The following is a 19,128-nucleotide window of genomic DNA, read 5'->3' on the forward strand; positions in this document are numbered from 1 at the left end:
CTCGACCCTGAGCTCCTCGGCGACGGGCCATCCGCTACTCGTCCCTCCATTCCCTCCAGCACGATGGGGACGAGCCCAAGCACGAGCTCCCCTCATCTAGAAGTTCGTACAGGTGTCTATGTCATGGCGTTATATGAATGGTGCCTTAGAAATTAGATCAACGACGTCCACAGGGGCGGCCGTACACCACCACACGGAGAAGGTGTAGGTGGCGTGGCTGGGCTCGCACTAGAGAGCCCAGGGTTTCTGCTACTTTCGTCAAAGATATGTGGAGCTCGAAGACGAGGGCTTTCGTATAACATAGTGTGTACAAAGTTGGTTATGGTAGTAGCTCAAGTCCAATACAATCATTGGAAAGTTGCACAACACGACGATATAATTTGGCTAGATGATGTTTTTGTTTAAGTTGATCTAATTTTTGCTAGTCAATTTTTCTGTTGGCATCCTTAGTAGTTGTAATTGCACATATAGTACTTCCTCCGTTTCGAATTACTTGTCGCAGGTATGGATGTATCAGATATACTCTAGTTCTAGATACGTCCATTTCTGCGACGAGTAATTTGAAACGGAGGGAGTTCTTAATTGGATATGACCATTGGTAAGTTGCACAACACAGTCATACTAAGTTTACCAGATAACGACTCGCACTCACATTGCTTGTATGAAGTTTTTTGATGCCAATTTTGATGCTATATGGTGTAACTTTAGTACTACATTGTGCAATTTTTTTCAAAACCAATTTTATTAAGCTGCATGATTCAACTTCCTATGAGGTTGTAACTTGACAACTTTGATGTGCAACTAGTCTACTGCCTCGGCCGACTACCTAGTAGTCAATGTGCAACCCCCCCCCCCCCCCTCCCTACCCCCCCTTCCCTATCAAGGATATGTGCAACTTAGTCTATTGTTTAAGCCAACTGCCTATTAGTCAATGTGTAAGTCCCTCCCCTCCTTACTTGTGGATGTGTATTTTTAGTTGGCGGGGGTCACAAACAAAGTTGCACATAGTCTGCTAAGTAGTTGTCCAGGGCAGCATACGAAGTTGCAAATCTCACAAGGAAGGATAATTGAATGATGAAAATTTGACATTTATGAGGGTGTAATGAAACGTTGCATATTAATGAGGGTAGTGAAAATATGTATATAAACGGGGCGCTAAGGTTGCGTACCTCACTAGAAGGGTAGTTTGGGCTTGGTGCTAGCAGGGAAACTTCCACGGAGGGTACAAGAGAAAGTTGCACATCACTGTTAGATAGTTGACCGTGGCTATCTGAAGTTGCACATCTACTGTTAGGTTGTTGACCGATGCAGCAAACAGTGAGAGCACATCCACGGGAAGGGGCAAGTTGCACATCAAGTACTATGCAGTTGGTCTGGTTAACTGACAAAGTTGCACATCTCACTAAAGGTAGTTCGGGAATGGAGGTACCATCATTGAAAACTGCACGTCTATAGGGTAAGAGAAAAGTTGCACATCCACTGTCAGGTAATTGCACATCAACGGCTGGCGGTTGCACGAAACGGAGCCAAAATTGCACAAAAAAAATTCGTCAAAATATACCCATACGGGATCTAGTTTCGAAGAGCACGTCGCCAGGGTTCCAACAATGAAAACGGATCTTAATTTCGATGCGCAGTTTGAAAGTTCTGTTTTTTTAAAATTTTGAAAACCCAAATTAAATGCCTTCACACCTGTTTACCTGGGTGCTTTCCAATTATTTCTTACTTTTTCTGTTCACACATGTTCATACTTGTTCATTTTTCCTAATATGAATTAGAGGGGCCAACTATTTCCATTTATAGATTAGGGAGATAAAATATTTTCTTTTTCGGTCGGCCACTCTTGAGCGCTAGCGGGCCAACGGCCATCTGCTAGACGCGTCCTATATGAAATATATACAACAAAGACGGGAGTGTATTTGGTCATAGGCGAGTGAGAAATCTAATTGCTTTGAGTTTATTTTATATGTATCAAAATCGATACCGAAATAAAAAAGTGAAAGATGTACTCCCTCTGTCTCATAATGTAAGAACGTCTTACATTATGGGACGGAGGGAATACAATGCAATTTCTCTATTTAGTAGAAGCCAAAAAGTACATATATTAGACTTCTGAATTAAAAAGGGGGTTCTTGCCTATATCCTATCATTGGTTTGAAACGTCGAGAGATGTACTGGGGTCTGAATCCTTCTCTTTCCGCTTCCTTGGATCATGTGGGACTTCCGAATCAGGCAGAATGCTGCACGGCCAAAACGTGATTGCCCCGCGCTGTCACCAAACCTATCCGAAGGAACATGACGGCACAACGTAAACGCAAACGATGTCTTGGAGTACCGCCGGTAGACGAGACAGAGCAGTGCACTTCATGCCCATTTAAAACCCGGACCCATCTGGCCACCTCGTACGGTCTCGCTCTGCCATGTCACCGGACATGGACGGCATTGCTCCAGCCTCCGCCCCCGCCCCCGCTCCGGCCGGCCCGTCGTGGCAGCAAGTCGGCGTGACCCTCTCCGGCGCCGGCACGACGGGCCTGACGGCCGCCGGCACGGTGCTCCTCTTCCTCTACCTCGCGGGGCGCTTCGTCTGGGTGTACAACAAGGAGGTGGTCGCCGCGAACGCGCCCGGCGCACGGGTCGACTCGGCCACCCCGGTCCGCGTCGTCGTTGTCCCCCGGCCCCTCCACCGCGCAGCACCGCCGGTGTCACAGCTCCCGGCGTTCGTGCGCGGCGAGGAGGGCCATCGGGGCGCGCCGGAGGAGTGCGCGGTGTGCCTCTCGGAGTTCGGGGAGCGGGAGGCCGGGCGGCTGCTGCCGGGGTGCGGCCACGGGTTCCACGAGGCGTGCATCGTGGCGTGGCTCCGGCTCAGCTCGACGTGTCCCCTCTGCCGCGCCGCCGTGGCCTCGCCCGAGTGAGTACAACCAAGGCGAGGAGGAGCGACGGCCGTGGTCCGCATGGTCGATAACGTGCGTGTGCATGTAGAAGAATTGTAGACGTAGATAGACGTCGTTCGAAGCCAGCTCGGGCGTTTGTCTCTGTTCTGGGGCATATTCGCATATCCGGCCGCAGCGCTTTGCTCTGTCCTGCTCACCCAAGGCACATATATTTCTCTTGCTTGACATGTGTATAGTTGATCCATCAGTTGGTACTTCTTTCAGCACAGCACAGCACAGATATGACACGTACATTTGGTCGTTTTAGCAAAATGCAAGTACTCCCTCCGTTTTCGGACGGAGGGAGTATATGGTTAGTTTGTGTCTCATTGTACTCGCTACGATTGCTATGTTTTTTTTGGACAAAGTGTATCATTAACATTGAGAGGAATGATGATAAGAAAAGAACATTGAGAGGAATGTGCATGAGTAATTTTACAGTCGTTCATCTGTAGATTACCTAGCTTTAAAAGCATTGGGCATAGATCCTCTGAATGGAAACTATAACGGCTACAAGTCATATCTGGATGCAGACTTGCAGGAGCAAGATCTGCTGTAGACTCACAGTTGTGAGCTCCATTATCTGTTGATATGATAAACCTGAACTTGAAATGTAGCCAGACTGCCCGATCTGCCAATGTCCAGGGCTGTTGTGTACGTTCCCGGAAGCTGCAGCTTGAGCCAAGACTTGATTGTCAACGTAGAATGTGATTTCATTGTCTGTCAGAGATTGTACCGATCTGAGCGGCTGTTTGTAGAGCAAGAGCTTCTTCTTGTAACGGTGATTTCACTTCTATTCCTGCTGCTCATATGCGAAGTGTTTGGAGAAGACCATGTGTCTTGTCCGCACTGTTGTTGCTCATCCACTTCACTCTGCTTTTCTAAGAGTTCTCCAGGCGAACGTTTGAACTCTAGAGCCATACCCTTTTCTTTTCAAGTTGGTTCAGAAGAGTGAAGACAGCAAACCACCCTGAAAGCTGAAGCTGACCTTAGGTCGATGTTTTTTTTACAGCAGGTTAATTATGTACCACCATGGCGATGAAATAGCATAGAACAAAGGCGCAGTTGTGAACTACGAGTCGAGATGGGCGATGGGCCATGACCCGGAGCGTATACAAATTTGCAGTTGCAAAGAGAAATTAACATCAAGCCAACATATTTACATTCGCTGGCACCCTTTATTCAGTGGCACTATCAGGCTTCTATTTTACACGAACGTGGCGACCTATTTTACACTCCACTACTATCCTTAAAAGTAGTGTCAGTGACGTGCGCGCGCGCGCGCCACGGTCACGCGAGCGAGACACGAATCAGCTTAGCTTCCCCAGGGCGCGGCGTCCCCGGCGCCATCGCCGCCCTCCCCGCCTTGCCGGGCCAGCATGGCGGCGAGCGCGCGGGAGTGCGGCCACGCGGGGTTGCCGCGCGAGGCCGCCTCGCGGAACATGGCCTCGGCGCGGGCCAGCGACGCGTCCGCGGTGTCCTCCACCATGGTCCCCGGCACGTCCTGCTCGAGCCGGTCCTCGGCGCCGCCGTCCGTGGCGCGCGTCACCGGCTTCCTCGTGTCCGCGAACTCCACCTCGGCCAGCGCCGACGGCTTGTGCGTCCGGTAGTACTCCCGGTCCTCCTCCCGCACCTTCCGCGCCGCGGCCTCCTCGTCCCCGGGCGTCGCGTCGCCGAGCGGGTCGCTGCCGGCTGGCTTGGAATTGGAGGACCAGCGGCGCTTCTGCGTGAACGTGGACCCGGCCGCCGGGTCCGCCAGCTCCTGCGACCCGAGCTTCCCCGAGGGGGTGAACGGCGGGACGCGATGCTCCTTGGCATACCCCTCCGTCGGCCGCGTCGTCGCGGACGACGGCGGATGCTTGTCGTGGCCTTTGCCCTCGATGGCCTCCTCCGCGCCGGAGAACTTTGGGGGCCCCTCGGCGTAGTCGTCGCTCGGATGGTCGCCGGAGTGGACCGCGGGATCGCCCGCGCCGCTGGCTTGCGATGACAATGCGGACAGCGCGCGGCCGTGCGCGCCGGGCAGGCCGCGCCGGGTCGCTGGCGAGCCTGAGGCGAAGAGACGGAGTGCTCGTGCCGTGGCCATCGTGCTCGTGTACTGTTTTTCTTCCCCCGTTTCGTTTCTTTGGTCATGGCGCCTGTGTGGCGGCGATTCTTATAGCAGGATGCTCGCGCTGGGAGCGTCGAGAGAGTTGCCGGAGCGGGAGGACGAGGTGGGAGGGAGACGGCTCGACACGTGGCGAGTTCGGGAGGATCGAGAATGAGGTGGAAGACACGAGTCGACCAGAGACCGACCGAGGAACTCCCCTGGTTGTCTAGAATGCACTGAACGGTTTGGGCCTTGGGTCAGTTGGGCCCGTAAAGTGAGACCCTTTGGAATTTGCACAGTTTACCTTTTTGAGGGGGCGAGGATTTTGGGCTCCTGGGCTATATGGAGCCCTAAATTTTGCAAAATAGAAAACAAACCCTTAAGTTTTAAAAATTATGAAAAAAGTACACATATGCACAGAGATTTATATTCAGTTTATGTAAATTTCCATAATGAAATGCGTTTTATGCGAGATACACAACAAAAATCATGGAGTCCTATAGTAGATTTGAGCCTATAATGTGCTGGAAATTCATGATCTTTTTATAGCTCATATTAAAATATATTTTATCATGAAACTTTTTTATGGTAATACGTGTTTCATTCATATCATAAAGAACAAAATACAAGTCACGTAAGGACGGAAATGACACAACTGAAAAAAATGCTAGAACATTTCTGAGCTTGACACCAACGTTCGTCACCTGCCTCCGGCACCACCACAACAGCCACCGAAGAAAAGAATGATGAATCACCTCTTCACTCGAACTCGACGCGGCTCCATCGATGATATGCAGTTTTCTGGACCTTCAAGGTGGCTCATCAAAAGTGAAGCCATTGCTGTTGGAGACGCCGAACAAGGAAACCATACCTGCCATCCACGACCCATGAACCCAACACACGTTCTGTTTTCCAGATGTCGTCGATCTAGTATACATCCCTATCTTGGAGAAAAAGTGGTATACATCTGTATCTACATGTGTAAGAATTTTAAGCTTTTTTTTTGAAAAAATTGTTTACATATATTTTTAGACGTGATTTTTTTTACATGTGCTTTAAATTCATGATGAAAATGTAGTATACATCCATATGAACCTTTTGTGAATCATACGTGTGCTACAATTTTATGATTTTTTATGTAGCTCACATAAAAACTATTTAACTGTAGAACTTACTAAAATGTAGTATACATCCCTCTGTACATATGTATTTTTGTCATTTTTTTGAACTAACTTCTTAAAATAAATATTTTACAACTACATAAAAGTCAAATGCAATAAATATACATTTTTAGCCTTACTTTTCATATTATTATTCAAAATGTTCCTTACAACCACATTGAATTATATTGAACCAATTCCTGCAGCAATCACCGATATATCATCTCATGTAATTAAATTGGCGATCCAATTTTAGCACATACAAGTATACCTGGCCATATGTCGGGCCGGGCTGGGCCGAAAAAAGCCCGGTGCTGAAAACCTACACCTGAGCCCGGCCTAGCCCGACCGCCAGGCCTAATAAATTGGGCCCGAGCCTGAAAACTCCCGACATGGCCTGGTCGGCCCAACCCGACCACGGTTGAAATCTGTTTTTACGCAAGCCCAAACCTGACCCTATCTACCCGTCGGACTCAATTTCTAGGCCCGAGCCCGGCCCAATGGCATGCACAAGCCTGGCCTAACCTAGGATTTTTGGCCGGGTCGGGTCAAGCCATCTGGGCCGGGTTGCCCATGGCCAGGTTATGTACAAGGCTGCTACATAACTATCTTCATCATTATTTCATCAATAAATAGTTTCACTATAGTCAGAATGTCAATAGGCGCTATAAAATAAGTATTCTATCAAACGTCTTACATTTGTTTACAGAGAGAGTACTCACCATTCGTTTGCTGATAGGTCTAATATCGTTCATGTATGGCAAAAATGTAAACATAAATTCTATTTTTTTATTATAGGTTAATTTATTATAGCTATTTTTTATTCTATGTCTTACATTTGTTTATAGCTACTCCCATCAATCCAAAATAAGTTTTGCAGTTTTGAACTAAGTTTAGTTTAATCTCAATTTAAAACTGTGGTACTTTTTATGCATCGGATGAAGTAACAGGCACAAGAGCGAACAAGTATAATAAACATCTTATAATATCACAGGACAGAGGGAGTATAATACAATATCAATACAATTGTTATTATTTGATAGAAAACGAACGAATACTCACACACACACACGCAAAAAAATCAATTTAGCAGCTGAACTGCTACAAGAACACTTGTGTTTCACGATCAGAAGCCGGCGAATTTCGATTTCATGGCGCTGACTTCGTCTTCGCCCGCGAGGAAGGTCTTGGTGAGCACCTCCATGGGCATGGCCGGCTTGGTGGCGAAGAGCCCGAGGGTGGGCGTGACCAGGCCGGGCGACTGGGCGTCGAACATGGCCATGAACACGGCGTCCCCCTTGCCGACGTTGAGCTGGAAGTGCTGCAGGCCGCGGGGCACGACGTAGAGCTCGTTCTTCTTCACGACCTTGGAGTATAGCCGGTTCGCGGCCGACGTGAACCCGACCATGACCTCGCCCTTGAGCACCAGCACGAGCTCGGAGCCGCGCGGGTGCGAGTGCGGCGGGTTTAGCCCGCCCGGGGCGAGGTCGGTGCGCGTGATGGACAGCCCCAGCGTGTTGAGGCCCGGGAAGGCCGACACGGTGGCGCGCGTGGAGTTGACGCCGAAGGGGTTGGTGTCGGTGCGGGGCGCGGCCACCATGGCGTCGGAGAAGAAGTCGTCCGCCACCGTCGACGCCGCCTTGCAGGGGAACCCGTCCACCGCCGTGGCGGCCTTCAGGTCGGCCACGCAGAAGTCCTGCAGCGGCGGCGGGTCCGAGAGCACGCCCGGCGCCGCCGCGATCAACAGCAGCACCACTGAGCTAGCCGATGCCATCGATCAGCCCTACGGAAGTATCGATCGTAGGCTCGTTCGCAGCTTGCACGACAAACTGCTCGCCTGGTGTTTGCTTCCGTGGAATCGCAGTGTGTTCTTGGTGGTGCCATTGTCCCGCGGTTCGTTCACTATAAATAGAGCGCGAGCGCGAGCGCAAGCGCCATTGCATTGCACGGGTGGAGTTGACGAGGATGCCACCGATTGACGGAGGCCGTTGCCGGCGGTTTACTGGGTCGTAAAGTGCGTGCATGACAGCCGGTGAGAAGGGGCTGTCGCTGTTGAGATTACGGCACCATTTGGCCTCGGATGGGAGTCGGATTTCCGGCAGCGACGGGTTCTGGTGTTTGTGTGTACCAAATAGCTGGACGCGCGCGCACCTCACCTAGCTGAGAAAATGCCCATCCGCGCATGGGTGCGGTGCTCTTCGGTTCAAGCTGCTGCGACCTCTGCTGCTTCCATTTGTGGTGCGCTAGCTACAGGAACTGCGCTGTTCGGTAGTACTGCCCAGCCAATTCCGACTTTGAGCTCGGCTATTCTTTTTAACACAGTACACACGCAAAAGCTCATACATACGCATATATACTCACCTCTATGAATGTACGCATGCACAATCTACACCTATGAGTATCTTCGAAAGACTGAGCCGACACATCATCTTGAAATTGACATCCTCCCACTGAACGCACATTGTCGAAAGGCCTGAACAAATACAGAAATAGTGCGAGCATCAATGTCGAGTTTAGGACTTGAACTCTGATGGGTTGAAAATACCACTGTCCTCCTAACCACAACCATAGGTTGGCTAGCGGCTCGCGCTATCTATGTATGCTTCATGTCAGTACTCTTGTTCCCTGGTTCTGTTCTTCGGGACCTCTTCGATTTGCAGTTTTTTTGAAAGCAGACAAAAGCTTTGCAAAAGTGACCGGTAAACGGCCAGGGACAATAAGACTACTATCGCGGCGCCAAATATCTCAAATTCTTAGCTCGGGCCAAACCCCAAAGATTAGCCTCAATCTTTACCTTACTAGTGAACGCGGTTGGCATGGAGGAAAGTTTTCTAAATACCCTACCGTTTCTCTCATTCCAAATTTTCCATGAGAGTAGCATATGGAGAGATGCCATGCCCTTCCCCGCATTGTCCGTGGATAGCCACCATTCTATGATGAAGTTGAAGTTACTCCAGGCGTCTATGTCAACCCAAGCAAAGCCTTTACCTCATTCCAAATGTGCTTGGAATATCCACACTTTTTTAAAATGTTCACAATTTTTTTTAAAAATGGCTTTAGAAAATACTGAAATTGCAAAAAGCACACTTTTAGAAAATAATGTATTAAAAATGGTTTAAAATGTTCACAAATTTTGAAAACATATTTGTGACTTTGAGAAATGTTCTCAAAATGAAAAATGTTCGTGCATTTTAAAAATTGTTCACAAACTTGGAAGCATATTCTAGAATTTTGAACAATGTATGTGTACCTGAAAAGATTTTAGATAGAAAACAAAAGGAAATGAAAGAAAAAAACCAAAAGAAAAAAGACTGGAAAAAGCTCATAGAAGAAACAGAAAATAAAAATTATCCCAAAAACGCGTCAAGAACATGTCCCCGAGTCGAAATGGACCGGCCCATCTGTCGTTCGCGCTATGCAGATAGGCGATATCTAACGGCAAAGAGAGGCAAACAAGATTTACTCGCTATGGATGAGTTGCTACTTTTTCTTCCTTTTTTGAGAGAAGTTCATATTACAATTTTGAATTGCCGCAATGTCTAAGATACAACCCTGGATGCTGACTAGGCAATGACTAGTCGAAATAAGTTTAAAAGACAGTTGGAATCGGTTCAGGATTGATTCTTGTCCAGTTCTGGAAGTTTGAGGTTGTGAAGTATGACAATTTTGACTTGTTTTGACTAGTTAAATGCCAGGGATGCTGACTAGGCATTTGACTACTAAAAAACAAGGTTAAATATGGTTCAGGGTTGATTCTTGTCTGGTTTTTGAAAGTTTAAGTTTGTAAAGTAGACGGTTATGAAGTTTTTTGTTGGATGTTGACTAGGCATTTGACTAGTACAAGTATGCATGTGGTTTGCATGGGGTTGCAAAATAGTGCTAGTGAATGTTGACATGACACACTTGGTGAGGTGGAAGGCCGCATGTTGAGAGAATTAAATTTGGTGAGAATGAACTATTTAAGATTTTTTTTTAGAAATGAAGAAGGACCCCCGGCCTCTGCATCTGGACGATGCATGCAGCCACTTTATTAATTAGGTGGTACCCCGCGCGTTGCTGCGGGATATTCTGGATGAGAGCCCGTGCAATGATAAATGTTGACATTGTGAAAGCAAACATATACTTGCTATGCCTTAAGGCTTGCCGCAACATTTTGACAATTTTTTATCATATCGATGTAATCAATATTTTGGAAGCAATTTCATTCAAAATTTTGATATGGCCTATCTTTATTTTTGTACTATTTGCACATGTAATAGGAAAATAGTATATATTGACAACAATTATAGTAAAATCTACATAATCATCCCAATAAAGTGGATAGAAGCGCATATATACTTCACAATTCAGATTTGCTCAGTTTCATACTAATGCAATTCAGCCCATTTATAGTTGCATAAGCTGAATCCATATACATGCATATGATCATCCTGAAGTAGTACAAATAATAGTTAGAATGGATTACAATTTAAGCAACAATATATAAATTTAAATAGAAGTGTGGTTCTTTGCTGCTTGCATGCATGCTTGACGATAGCAACCCATATATAACTCTTGTATATGATACTGACAGATCCATAGGCAGAAACCCCGAGTGATGGATTGCATGAAACATTAACCTAGTGAAGTAACACTTGAAGGGCATAATCATTTTTTACTCAGAAGGAGATAGTATTCGGTTGTGTTTCTATGCTATCATGGAATGCCAAATAGTCTTCTTATAGAGTAAAAGTGGTTTGCTAATCTAAGTTGCCACAACTTGTGGAAATCCATGTTGAATTCCATGATACTCTACAATAGCATGCAAACAAATATTATAATCTTACCCCTGGCCTCTTTCTGGTCAGTTAATCTGGTAGGCAGAGGTACTGTTTCAGGTCAAATGAATTACTATTCTGTCTGCCCCATCTTCAAAAAAAACTGCATATGATAGATTAAACTCTAGCATTGAAAGAAATGAATACAACATATCTTATGGACCACATACATATCAGGAAATAATATGGGGACCAAGAGAGGTTGTGTGATTTTTTTCTTCAATGAGCCAAGCACCTGTGGATCCAGAGCGCAAGCAGGCAATTCAAAAAGCATAAGTGCATGAATCAGAAAGAATGACGATGGTTAAAAATAGGGAGCGTCCACCTACCGGAGTGGAGGGCTAGAGACGAAGAGGACGAAGGAATTGTGCGTGCTTGAGGACGTCTTTTTAAAGAGAAAGGCAGCGTCGAGCGGAAGAGAGAGCGGCGGGGTAATGGAGGGCCGAGTAATGATCCGCGTTGAATGCTGCTGTTTCATGTGTAGTGGTGGCTGCCTTTTCATGGTGGCGACTGGCGAGTAGAAGAGAAAGCGTCGGCGGCGAGTAGAAGACAGAGTGGCGGCGATGAACGGAAGAGAGAGAGAGAGATGAAGCCTCAGAGACCTAGTGCGATGTGTTAGATGGGCTAACAACATGACCAACTAAGCAAGTTACATGCCTGCCTTTTACATGGGCTAGCACGGACAACCAACAACGTACCAGAAGATGTCACACGTAGCAGGGCTATTGGGCTTGATATGGGCTAGCAACGAACCGTGCGGCCGCAACCTCTATCTAGCCTAGTTTGGGTCATCCTCAAGCTTCGGCACAGGCATGGATGAACATATATAGACGCACAACTACCACCAAATCCTGTTGTATTGAACAATTTAGGTCATGGATTGCATCAACTCTAAACATAAAATTTGTTTCTCTATTCCTCGCGAACCCATTCCACCAGAGCGCACACGATATTGTCCAGTAACGAAGGAGATCAAAAAATAAGCTAGGCCGGCCATGGGGAACGACCAGACGCACTGTCGACAGAACCACGCGAGGGAGCGTCATCCGGCCATGGGGAGTGATCAGGCGCACTATCGAGAGAACCACATGGGAGAGCGACCTCGTCCGCCTGGGGAGCCCTCGTAGTTTGTGTGCTGCCACGGGGAGCTAGGTTGAGGAAAGCAACGGGGATGAGTTCTTGCAAGCGATGCCTTTCTTTTTTGTGTGTTGCGTTGTGTATGTCCGGTTCTGTCGAGGAGAAAGAATGAATGAGAGAGAAGGAACGAAGCGTTATCGTCACTTAGCGGTGGCAAGCCTCCGTAAATTTCACCGGTTGCTGATCAGACGGCTGCGGACTTCTCGGCTCTACAGTATCAACGGCTATAGCAATTCGGGTGACGTGGCTTCCTGAGAAGCCAGGAAAATCAGCTAATGGGGTGTTCCTATTTAGATATAGAAGATTATTCACACAAGACCTTACAAAGTCATACAACAGTAAAACTGAAGCCCAACGTCTAGGCAACAAAAATGTCGCTACTCCTATCCAATTGATGAAGGGATGCTGATAGTCTGGGCCTAGTATCAAACAGACCTCGCAGTCAAACCTAACATCTAAGACCTGAGGTCCCAACCAGGACGCGTGCCGGGTATGGGGCACCTACCAGTCCGGCGCACTCCTTAACCAGGACGCCTGCCGAGTATGAGGCCGCCGCATCCACCTACCAACAATCCATCCTCAGTGATGTACTGTTGCATCTATCTTGCCCGGCCTAGCTGCCGTCGACGCCACCACGACGCCAGACAACGCCACCATCCTGCGCGAGTCCATCTCCGCGCATCGGGCACCGAGTCTCCACCGCGCCACGCCGTCGAGATCCGCCGCCATAAATGGGCAACATGAAACACCACTCTTCCTCTTGTCCCCTCCAGCCAACACTTGCTTTAAAACGATGCCTTCATGGTTGTAATATGAACTATTCTCTTCTTTTTTAGCTCGATGGTGTTATGTGTTTTTTTGTCAACTAGAGCCTGTGTGGTCCGAAGCTCCTCGCTCCGACTTCCCTGTAAATCGGTTTTCTCTTCTCTTGAGTGTTTTTTTATACTGATACAAGAAAAAAAATTCTAATGCAAGATTAAAATAATGTTCATAAATTTATAAATTATACTGGATTTAAAAAAACATCGTTGAAAAACATTGAAATTCTCCAAAATGTTCAAAAAATAAATAAAATGTTTTTTCTATTTATAAATATTCAAAAGTGTAAACATCCAAGCTTGTAAAATAGATTATTTTAATTTGTTTTGACAAGTCAAATGCCAGGGATGGTGACTAGTTATTTGACTACTCAAAACAAGTCAATACAGGGTCGAAACCGGTTTGGGGTTGATTCTTGTCCGGTTTTAAAAGTTTAAGGTTGTAAAGTAGACGGTTTTAGAGTTTGGGTTGGATGTTGACTAGGCATTTGACTAGTCAAAACAAGTAAAAAATGGTTGAAACCGCTAAGGATTGATTTTTGTCCGGTTTTGGTAGTTTGAGGTTGTGAATTAGATGGTTTCAAAGTTGGGTGATAATTCAGGGTTCTAATGTGAACCCTTCTCTCTTTCTTTACCTCGATGGTGTCATGTGTCTTGTGTTGTCAATTAGAAGCTGTGTGGGCCGGAGCTCCTTCCTCCGACTTCCCTATAAATCGGTTTCTCTTCTCTCTGAATTATTGTAAAAAGACATTTATTCATTATTTTGACACAAGTCTTGCACAAACCGATGATATAGGGATGTAGCTTAGTTAGGTCATCCCCACTGCGCTAGTGTCTAGATGGTAATCCTCGGGAGCAAAGAAGAGCCGGTCGTGTTGGAGGTCAAACGTGAAGCGCGTGTCCAACATATGCCCTGCGCCTATCACTGACCTCTCAGCGTACGACGCGACGGTGAAACACGCGTAGTGGGTATGCTGATGCGTCACTGCCATGAACAGCAGCTCCGGCTTGATAAAGAGCGCGGCCGATTTCGGGTAGAAGGCTGGTGGTAATGGGGAGTATCATATACTAATATCATGCATATGATATTAGTGTATGATATTATCTTCCTAATGCATAGTATCATATATTAGTATCATGTAGTACTCTATTTATTACCGTGCATGACATAAAGTAACATAACATTTATTATAATACGGTATCATGATATGATACTACATCCTTTCTTTCTTCATTTAATGCTATGACATCTCATTAAAATTGCCTAGTTGGCATGCATGATACTAGCTATGATACTACGGTTACAACCAGCCGAAATGGAGCGTCACGCTCGGGAAGTACGCGCGGATACTGTCCCATGCCGCGTGGAAGCAGAGCTTGAGCTTCTGCACCGGCCCGGGCGCGCGGTGCACCCCGCGGCTCTGCATGTGCGCCACGACCTCGGCCGCCACGACATGGTACGCGGCCGGGGCCAGCACGGTGTACGCCGTCCCAATGTCGATGGTGCACCCGCCGCGGAGGGTGCGCGGGTCGCGTTCGAACATCGCCGGCGTGATCGCCGTGAGCCTTCGCCCGCCCAGGCTGATGCCGACGAGGTGGACGTAGTACATGCCCCCTCCTTGGGCGAGTTCCCGGTGCAGCAGCGCCGTGCTCCGTGCGTGCGATTGGTCCGGGATGTCGGCGCCGAACCGGAGGAAGCCACGCCGGTGGAGGTGCTCGTGCTCCTTGCCGACGAGGCAGTAGGAGAAGCGCGAGGCGGTGAGGCCGCGGTCCGAGAGCTGCCGGATCAAGGAGGTCGGGTGCCTGTTGAGGCTCATTACGCCGGCCCAGACGCCGTGGTTGCCGAACTGGTGCGTGGAGTGCGCGCAGCCGAAGACAAGGCCGTCCACACTGCTGATGGGGCTGCCGGGGCCGCTGCCGTCGAAGACGAAGCTGTCGGTGCTAAGGAAGCCCTGCGCGCTTGAGCCGTGGTACTGGTACTTGACGTCGAAGATGCAACGGCCCCGGCTGCCGCGCTTGTACGGAGCCGTGCAGCGATGGTCCGTGGATGCAATGGCGTGGTAATGAGGGGAGACGGCGGTGTTGAAGATAGAGCCCTCCTGCTTCATCTCCGGCATGCATGGTCGGCACCGTATCCACGTCAGGGGGCGGACGAGGTCCAGCGTGAGCTTTTGTAGAAGTGCTTGGTTTCGCCGCTGCCGACGCCGACGTGGACGCTGTAGACAGGCCCCGTCAATGGGATCATCTTGGGGCGTATGGACGTGATGTTCACGCCGCCCTCGGCATCACCTTCCGGCAGGAGCTCCTCGAGTATGCCAGCTTCAGTGCGGTAGTGGGGCACGAGGGGCAGGCTGAATCCAGCCGCACCGCTGCTGTTGGTGGTGCCGGCGGCGAGGCTCACCGGATTTAGCACGACAAAGAATAAGAACAACATGCAAGTGTATACGCTCGACATGGCTGAAGTGTCTGGTTGGATTAGCACAATGATCCTTCGCTTGGATGCCGCATCTTATAGATAGACGTACATCAGAACATTTATCCTTCGTACTACATCAATACATGTATTACATACACATCATCTAATGTCTCTGATTGAGCAAAACAATGATCTTTGGATTGGAGTAGTAGATAGATACACATCATTTAATGTCTATGGTTTATCACAACAATGATCCATGGCTTGGAGTAGATAGATATGCATCATTTAATGTCTCTGGTTTATCAGAACAATGATCCTTGGCTTGGAGTAGTGTAGATAGATACGCATCATATAATGTCTCTGGTTTTATCTTTATCAGAACACTGATCCTTGGCTTGGAGTAGTAGATAGATACGCATCATATAATGTATGAAAACAGTGATCCTCGACTTGGAGCGGTGGATAGATACGCATCATTATCTCAGAAGATGCGGATGTGGACTATTGCTTCTGTCAGAATATGTACTCATGATTTTGCACAGCAAAGATACAAGAAAAGAGGGGGGGGGGGGGGTCCTTTCTCAGCCCGAACTCAAATGAGCTCGGGTGAACAGTAAAATCAATAAATATTTTAAAAATGTTCAAAAAATTCTGATTTTTTTTTGTGATAAACATTGACAAATATTCTAACTGCTTGCAAAATTTCATCTTCATATCACATTCGTACAAGGCGTGGCAAAAAAACAAAATCAATGCTCCAAAATGCTTTGAAAGTAGCATTTTCAGAGCATCGATTTTGTTTTTTTGTCATGCCTTCCACGAATGTGATCTGAAGATGAAATTTTGCAAGCAGTTAGAAATTTTGTCAAAGTTTATCACAAAAAAAATTCAGAATTTTTTGAACAGTTTTAAAATGTATTTTGATTTTACTGTTCACCCGAGCTCATTTGAGCTCGGGTGTAGATACTCCGCGTCGGGGGGGGAGGGGGAGGGATTTCTCCTTACTATTTTAATAGATATGCGTCGAGAGGAACGGATAGGAGGGCTCTGAGCAGAGGACAAAGGAGCTCGAAATGGCGACGTCAGTGTAGTAGACTGCTGCTCAAAGAGAGATGAAGCTACGATCATTGAAACCAAAAATTTACAACACGGATGTTGTGAGGAACTGCGAGCTTAGGCTGCTGGTCAAAGAAAATTTCAAATGATCGATCGTGCGCGACGAATCTGACAAAATTCGTCCAGAATAGCTCCAAACGGGAAGACGCGATTGAGAACTTACGACCGACGAAACTACGAACTGATCGCCTGAACAAAACTGTAGCATCGAGGTGCATCTTTTTCGTGTAGAGCTTACTACGAATCGAAGCATCGTTGTGTAGATTAGAGGGGCATGGAAGAGAGGAGATCAGGGAGGAGCTTACTGGAGGTTGAAGAAGACACCACGTAAACACCTCACATCCCTCCCGTTTCTTCTCGTGCAGGGGCCCGCTCGCTGCGCTGCCGCTCGGCCTGACTCGAGAGAAACTGCCGATTTGAGCGTTTCTAGGGAGCCAGGCCCAGAAGTGCTTTAAGAAGCATGCGATGCACGCCCAATAGTGTATGCGGGCTACCAAACAGGCTGGATACTTTCCGCGCGGGCCTGGTCGAGGCCTATGCAGGCAACCAAACACGCCTCAGAGTGTCCTAACCAAACATGGCGGCACACCCCCAAACTTAAAAGATGCTTCGCTAAATTGTGAGCCTCGAAATTCGAACTCCTATACTCGTGAACAAAATTACATCTCAAGAAAGAGCGACTATGATCTATAATTTCATGTAATATTGCTCCATAACTAGTCAAGTGCCGCTGCTTGATATCATCCACCACAACCTTGCAGTCAGAAACAACATGAATGCTTTGAAGATTGAGGTCTTCAATGAGTGCTAGTGCCTCCCGGATCGCCAAGGCTTCAAGTGTCGGAGGGTCAGCTATACCCTTGAAAACAATGGCCGATGCCCCTTGGAAGACTCCTTGATTGCGGCAGATAGCTGCTGCAACTCCTCGGCCCCTGTTACGTGTGATGGAGGCATCAACATTGATATTAAGAAACATGTCAGGCGGCCGAATCCAATGTGTAGGTCGGGCCATTGGTTGTCCTACTGTGTTGTTGCTTGGCTTGTTAAGGGCATAAAGATCTGCTAGATAAGATTGGATGAACTGGCTTGTTGATATCGGACTCTGGAAGATATCCTCGTAAATGGCCTTCCTCCTTGCTCGCCAAACAACCCAGAGAGTGACTACCAGCAGTAAAAATTCTTTCTGTGGTAGATCAGTGTGCATCACAAAGAGCCAGTTCTGTGGTTTTTAGAAGACTTGATCATACCTTGGGGTCCCGGCTAGGTTTTGGGTAGGCCTTAACAAAGCTTGGCCTGGTTTTTTAGGTACTCACCCAACCGTCATCAACTTTGGTGATAGTGTGGCACTAGTTTTAATTGTTTTTACTGCCCATGTCTTAAGAACTACACTTCATTAACTTCTTTGTTGATAGGGTGCGCAAGCGCTGGATCTGCATGAGCTCGATCTGGGTGACAGAGCGGCATTGGATGTGGAACGGCGCCGGAGCAGCGGAGCGCCTGAGAAGCGTGAAGAGTGAAGACGGCCTCGTCTCCCTCACGGTGCACCCACCGTGGTAGCACGGCCCCTACCCCAACACGCCACGGTGCCATGGCTCCGTGCGCCTGGTAATTTGGCTTCATTAGATGTAGTAGTGCTATGTGCTCTGTCGCCTGGAACAGGGGCGTGAGATCTCTCTGTCGCCTCCCCTCCCCTCCCATTCGCCCCCCACCCCCCGCGCGGGCGACCCAGGGGCTCCAACCCTAGCTGTCGGGTCACCACTCCTTCCTTCCCTCCCCTCCGGTGGTCGGCGCTGGGCATAGCCTATGCGTGCGACGGTGATGGCGGAGGCACTCCTCCCTCTCGCAGGTCATAGGGTGATGCGGGGCGCCCTAGCTCGAGGGCGTGACCCCGATCTGGACTGCTGCGGCGCCGATCTGGTTCATGACGACCCAGATTTGGACTACGGCGGTGTGGCGGCCGTCCGACATCCTAATGACGGTTGTGGTGGCAGTGTTGGTGACGGTGACGGCTGTGGCGCGGTGGCATTAGAGGCGGCGTGGGTTGTGGGCGCGGCTGTTGGGGAACGTAGTATTTCAAAAAAATCCTACGATCATGCAAGATCTATCTAGGAGATGCATAGCAACGAGAGGGGGAGAGTATGTCTACGTACCCTCATAGACCAAAAGCGGAAGAGTTATGAAACGCGGTTGATGTAGTCGAACGTCTTCGCGATCCAACCAATCAAGTACCAAACGCACGGCACCTCCGCGATCTGCACATGTTCAGCTTAGTGACGTCCCTCGTACTCTTGATCCAGTTGAGGCCGAGGGAGAGTTTCATCAGCACGACGGCGTGATGATGGTGATGATGAAGTTACCGACGCAGGGCTTCGCCTAAGCACTACAACGATATCACCGAGGCGGAATTCTGTGGAGGGGGGCACCGCACACGGCTAAACAATCAAATTGTGTCTATGGGGTGCCCCCTCCCTCGTATATAAAGGAGGGGAGGAGGGGAGGGCCGACCCTCTCTATGGCGCGCCCAAGGGGGAGTCCTACTCCCAGTAGGAGTAGGTTTCCCCCCCTTCCCTAGTTGGAGTAGGAGAAGAAGGAAGAGGGAGAGAGAGGGAAGGAAAGGGGGGCCGGCCCCCACCCAATTTGGATTG

General features: G+C 48.4%; 3 protein-coding genes and 1 pseudogene across 3 annotated transcripts; 1 reads left to right on the forward strand and 3 right to left on the reverse strand.

The window, feature by feature from the left end:
* Positions 1 to 2,108: 2,108 nt before the first annotated feature.
* LOC147983828 (RING-H2 finger protein ATL39-like) lies at positions 2,109 to 3,343 on the forward strand. Its single transcript, XM_087539602.1, has one exon. The coding sequence runs from the start codon at positions 2,421 to 2,423 to the stop codon at positions 2,910 to 2,912; it is 492 nt and encodes a 163-aa protein (XP_087395728.1). The 5' UTR covers positions 2,109 to 2,420; the 3' UTR covers positions 2,913 to 3,343.
* Positions 3,344 to 4,069: 726 nt separating this feature from the next.
* LOC147983829 (GATA transcription factor-like protein) lies at positions 4,070 to 5,091 on the reverse strand. Its single transcript, XM_087543155.1, has one exon. The coding sequence runs from the start codon at positions 5,011 to 5,013 to the stop codon at positions 4,246 to 4,248; it is 768 nt and encodes a 255-aa protein (XP_087399281.1). The 5' UTR covers positions 5,014 to 5,091; the 3' UTR covers positions 4,070 to 4,245.
* Positions 5,092 to 7,181: 2,090 nt separating this feature from the next.
* On the reverse strand, positions 7,182 to 8,042 carry LOC125548507 (germin-like protein 1-2). The gene has a single exon (XM_048712092.2). The coding sequence runs from the start codon at positions 7,948 to 7,950 to the stop codon at positions 7,303 to 7,305; it is 648 nt and encodes a 215-aa protein (XP_048568049.2). The 5' UTR covers positions 7,951 to 8,042; the 3' UTR covers positions 7,182 to 7,302.
* A 6,078-nt stretch (positions 8,043 to 14,120) lies between these two features.
* LOC147983830 (aspartic proteinase nepenthesin-2-like) lies at positions 14,121 to 15,563 on the reverse strand (annotated as a pseudogene).
* Between the last annotated feature and the right edge of the window lie 3,565 nt (positions 15,564 to 19,128).

Source organism: Triticum urartu, chromosome 2A (assembly GCF_056163025.1).
Source record: "Triticum urartu cultivar PI428250 chromosome 2A, HENAU_Tu73, whole genome shotgun sequence".
Lineage (NCBI taxonomy): Eukaryota > Viridiplantae > Streptophyta > Magnoliopsida > Poales > Poaceae > Triticum > Triticum urartu.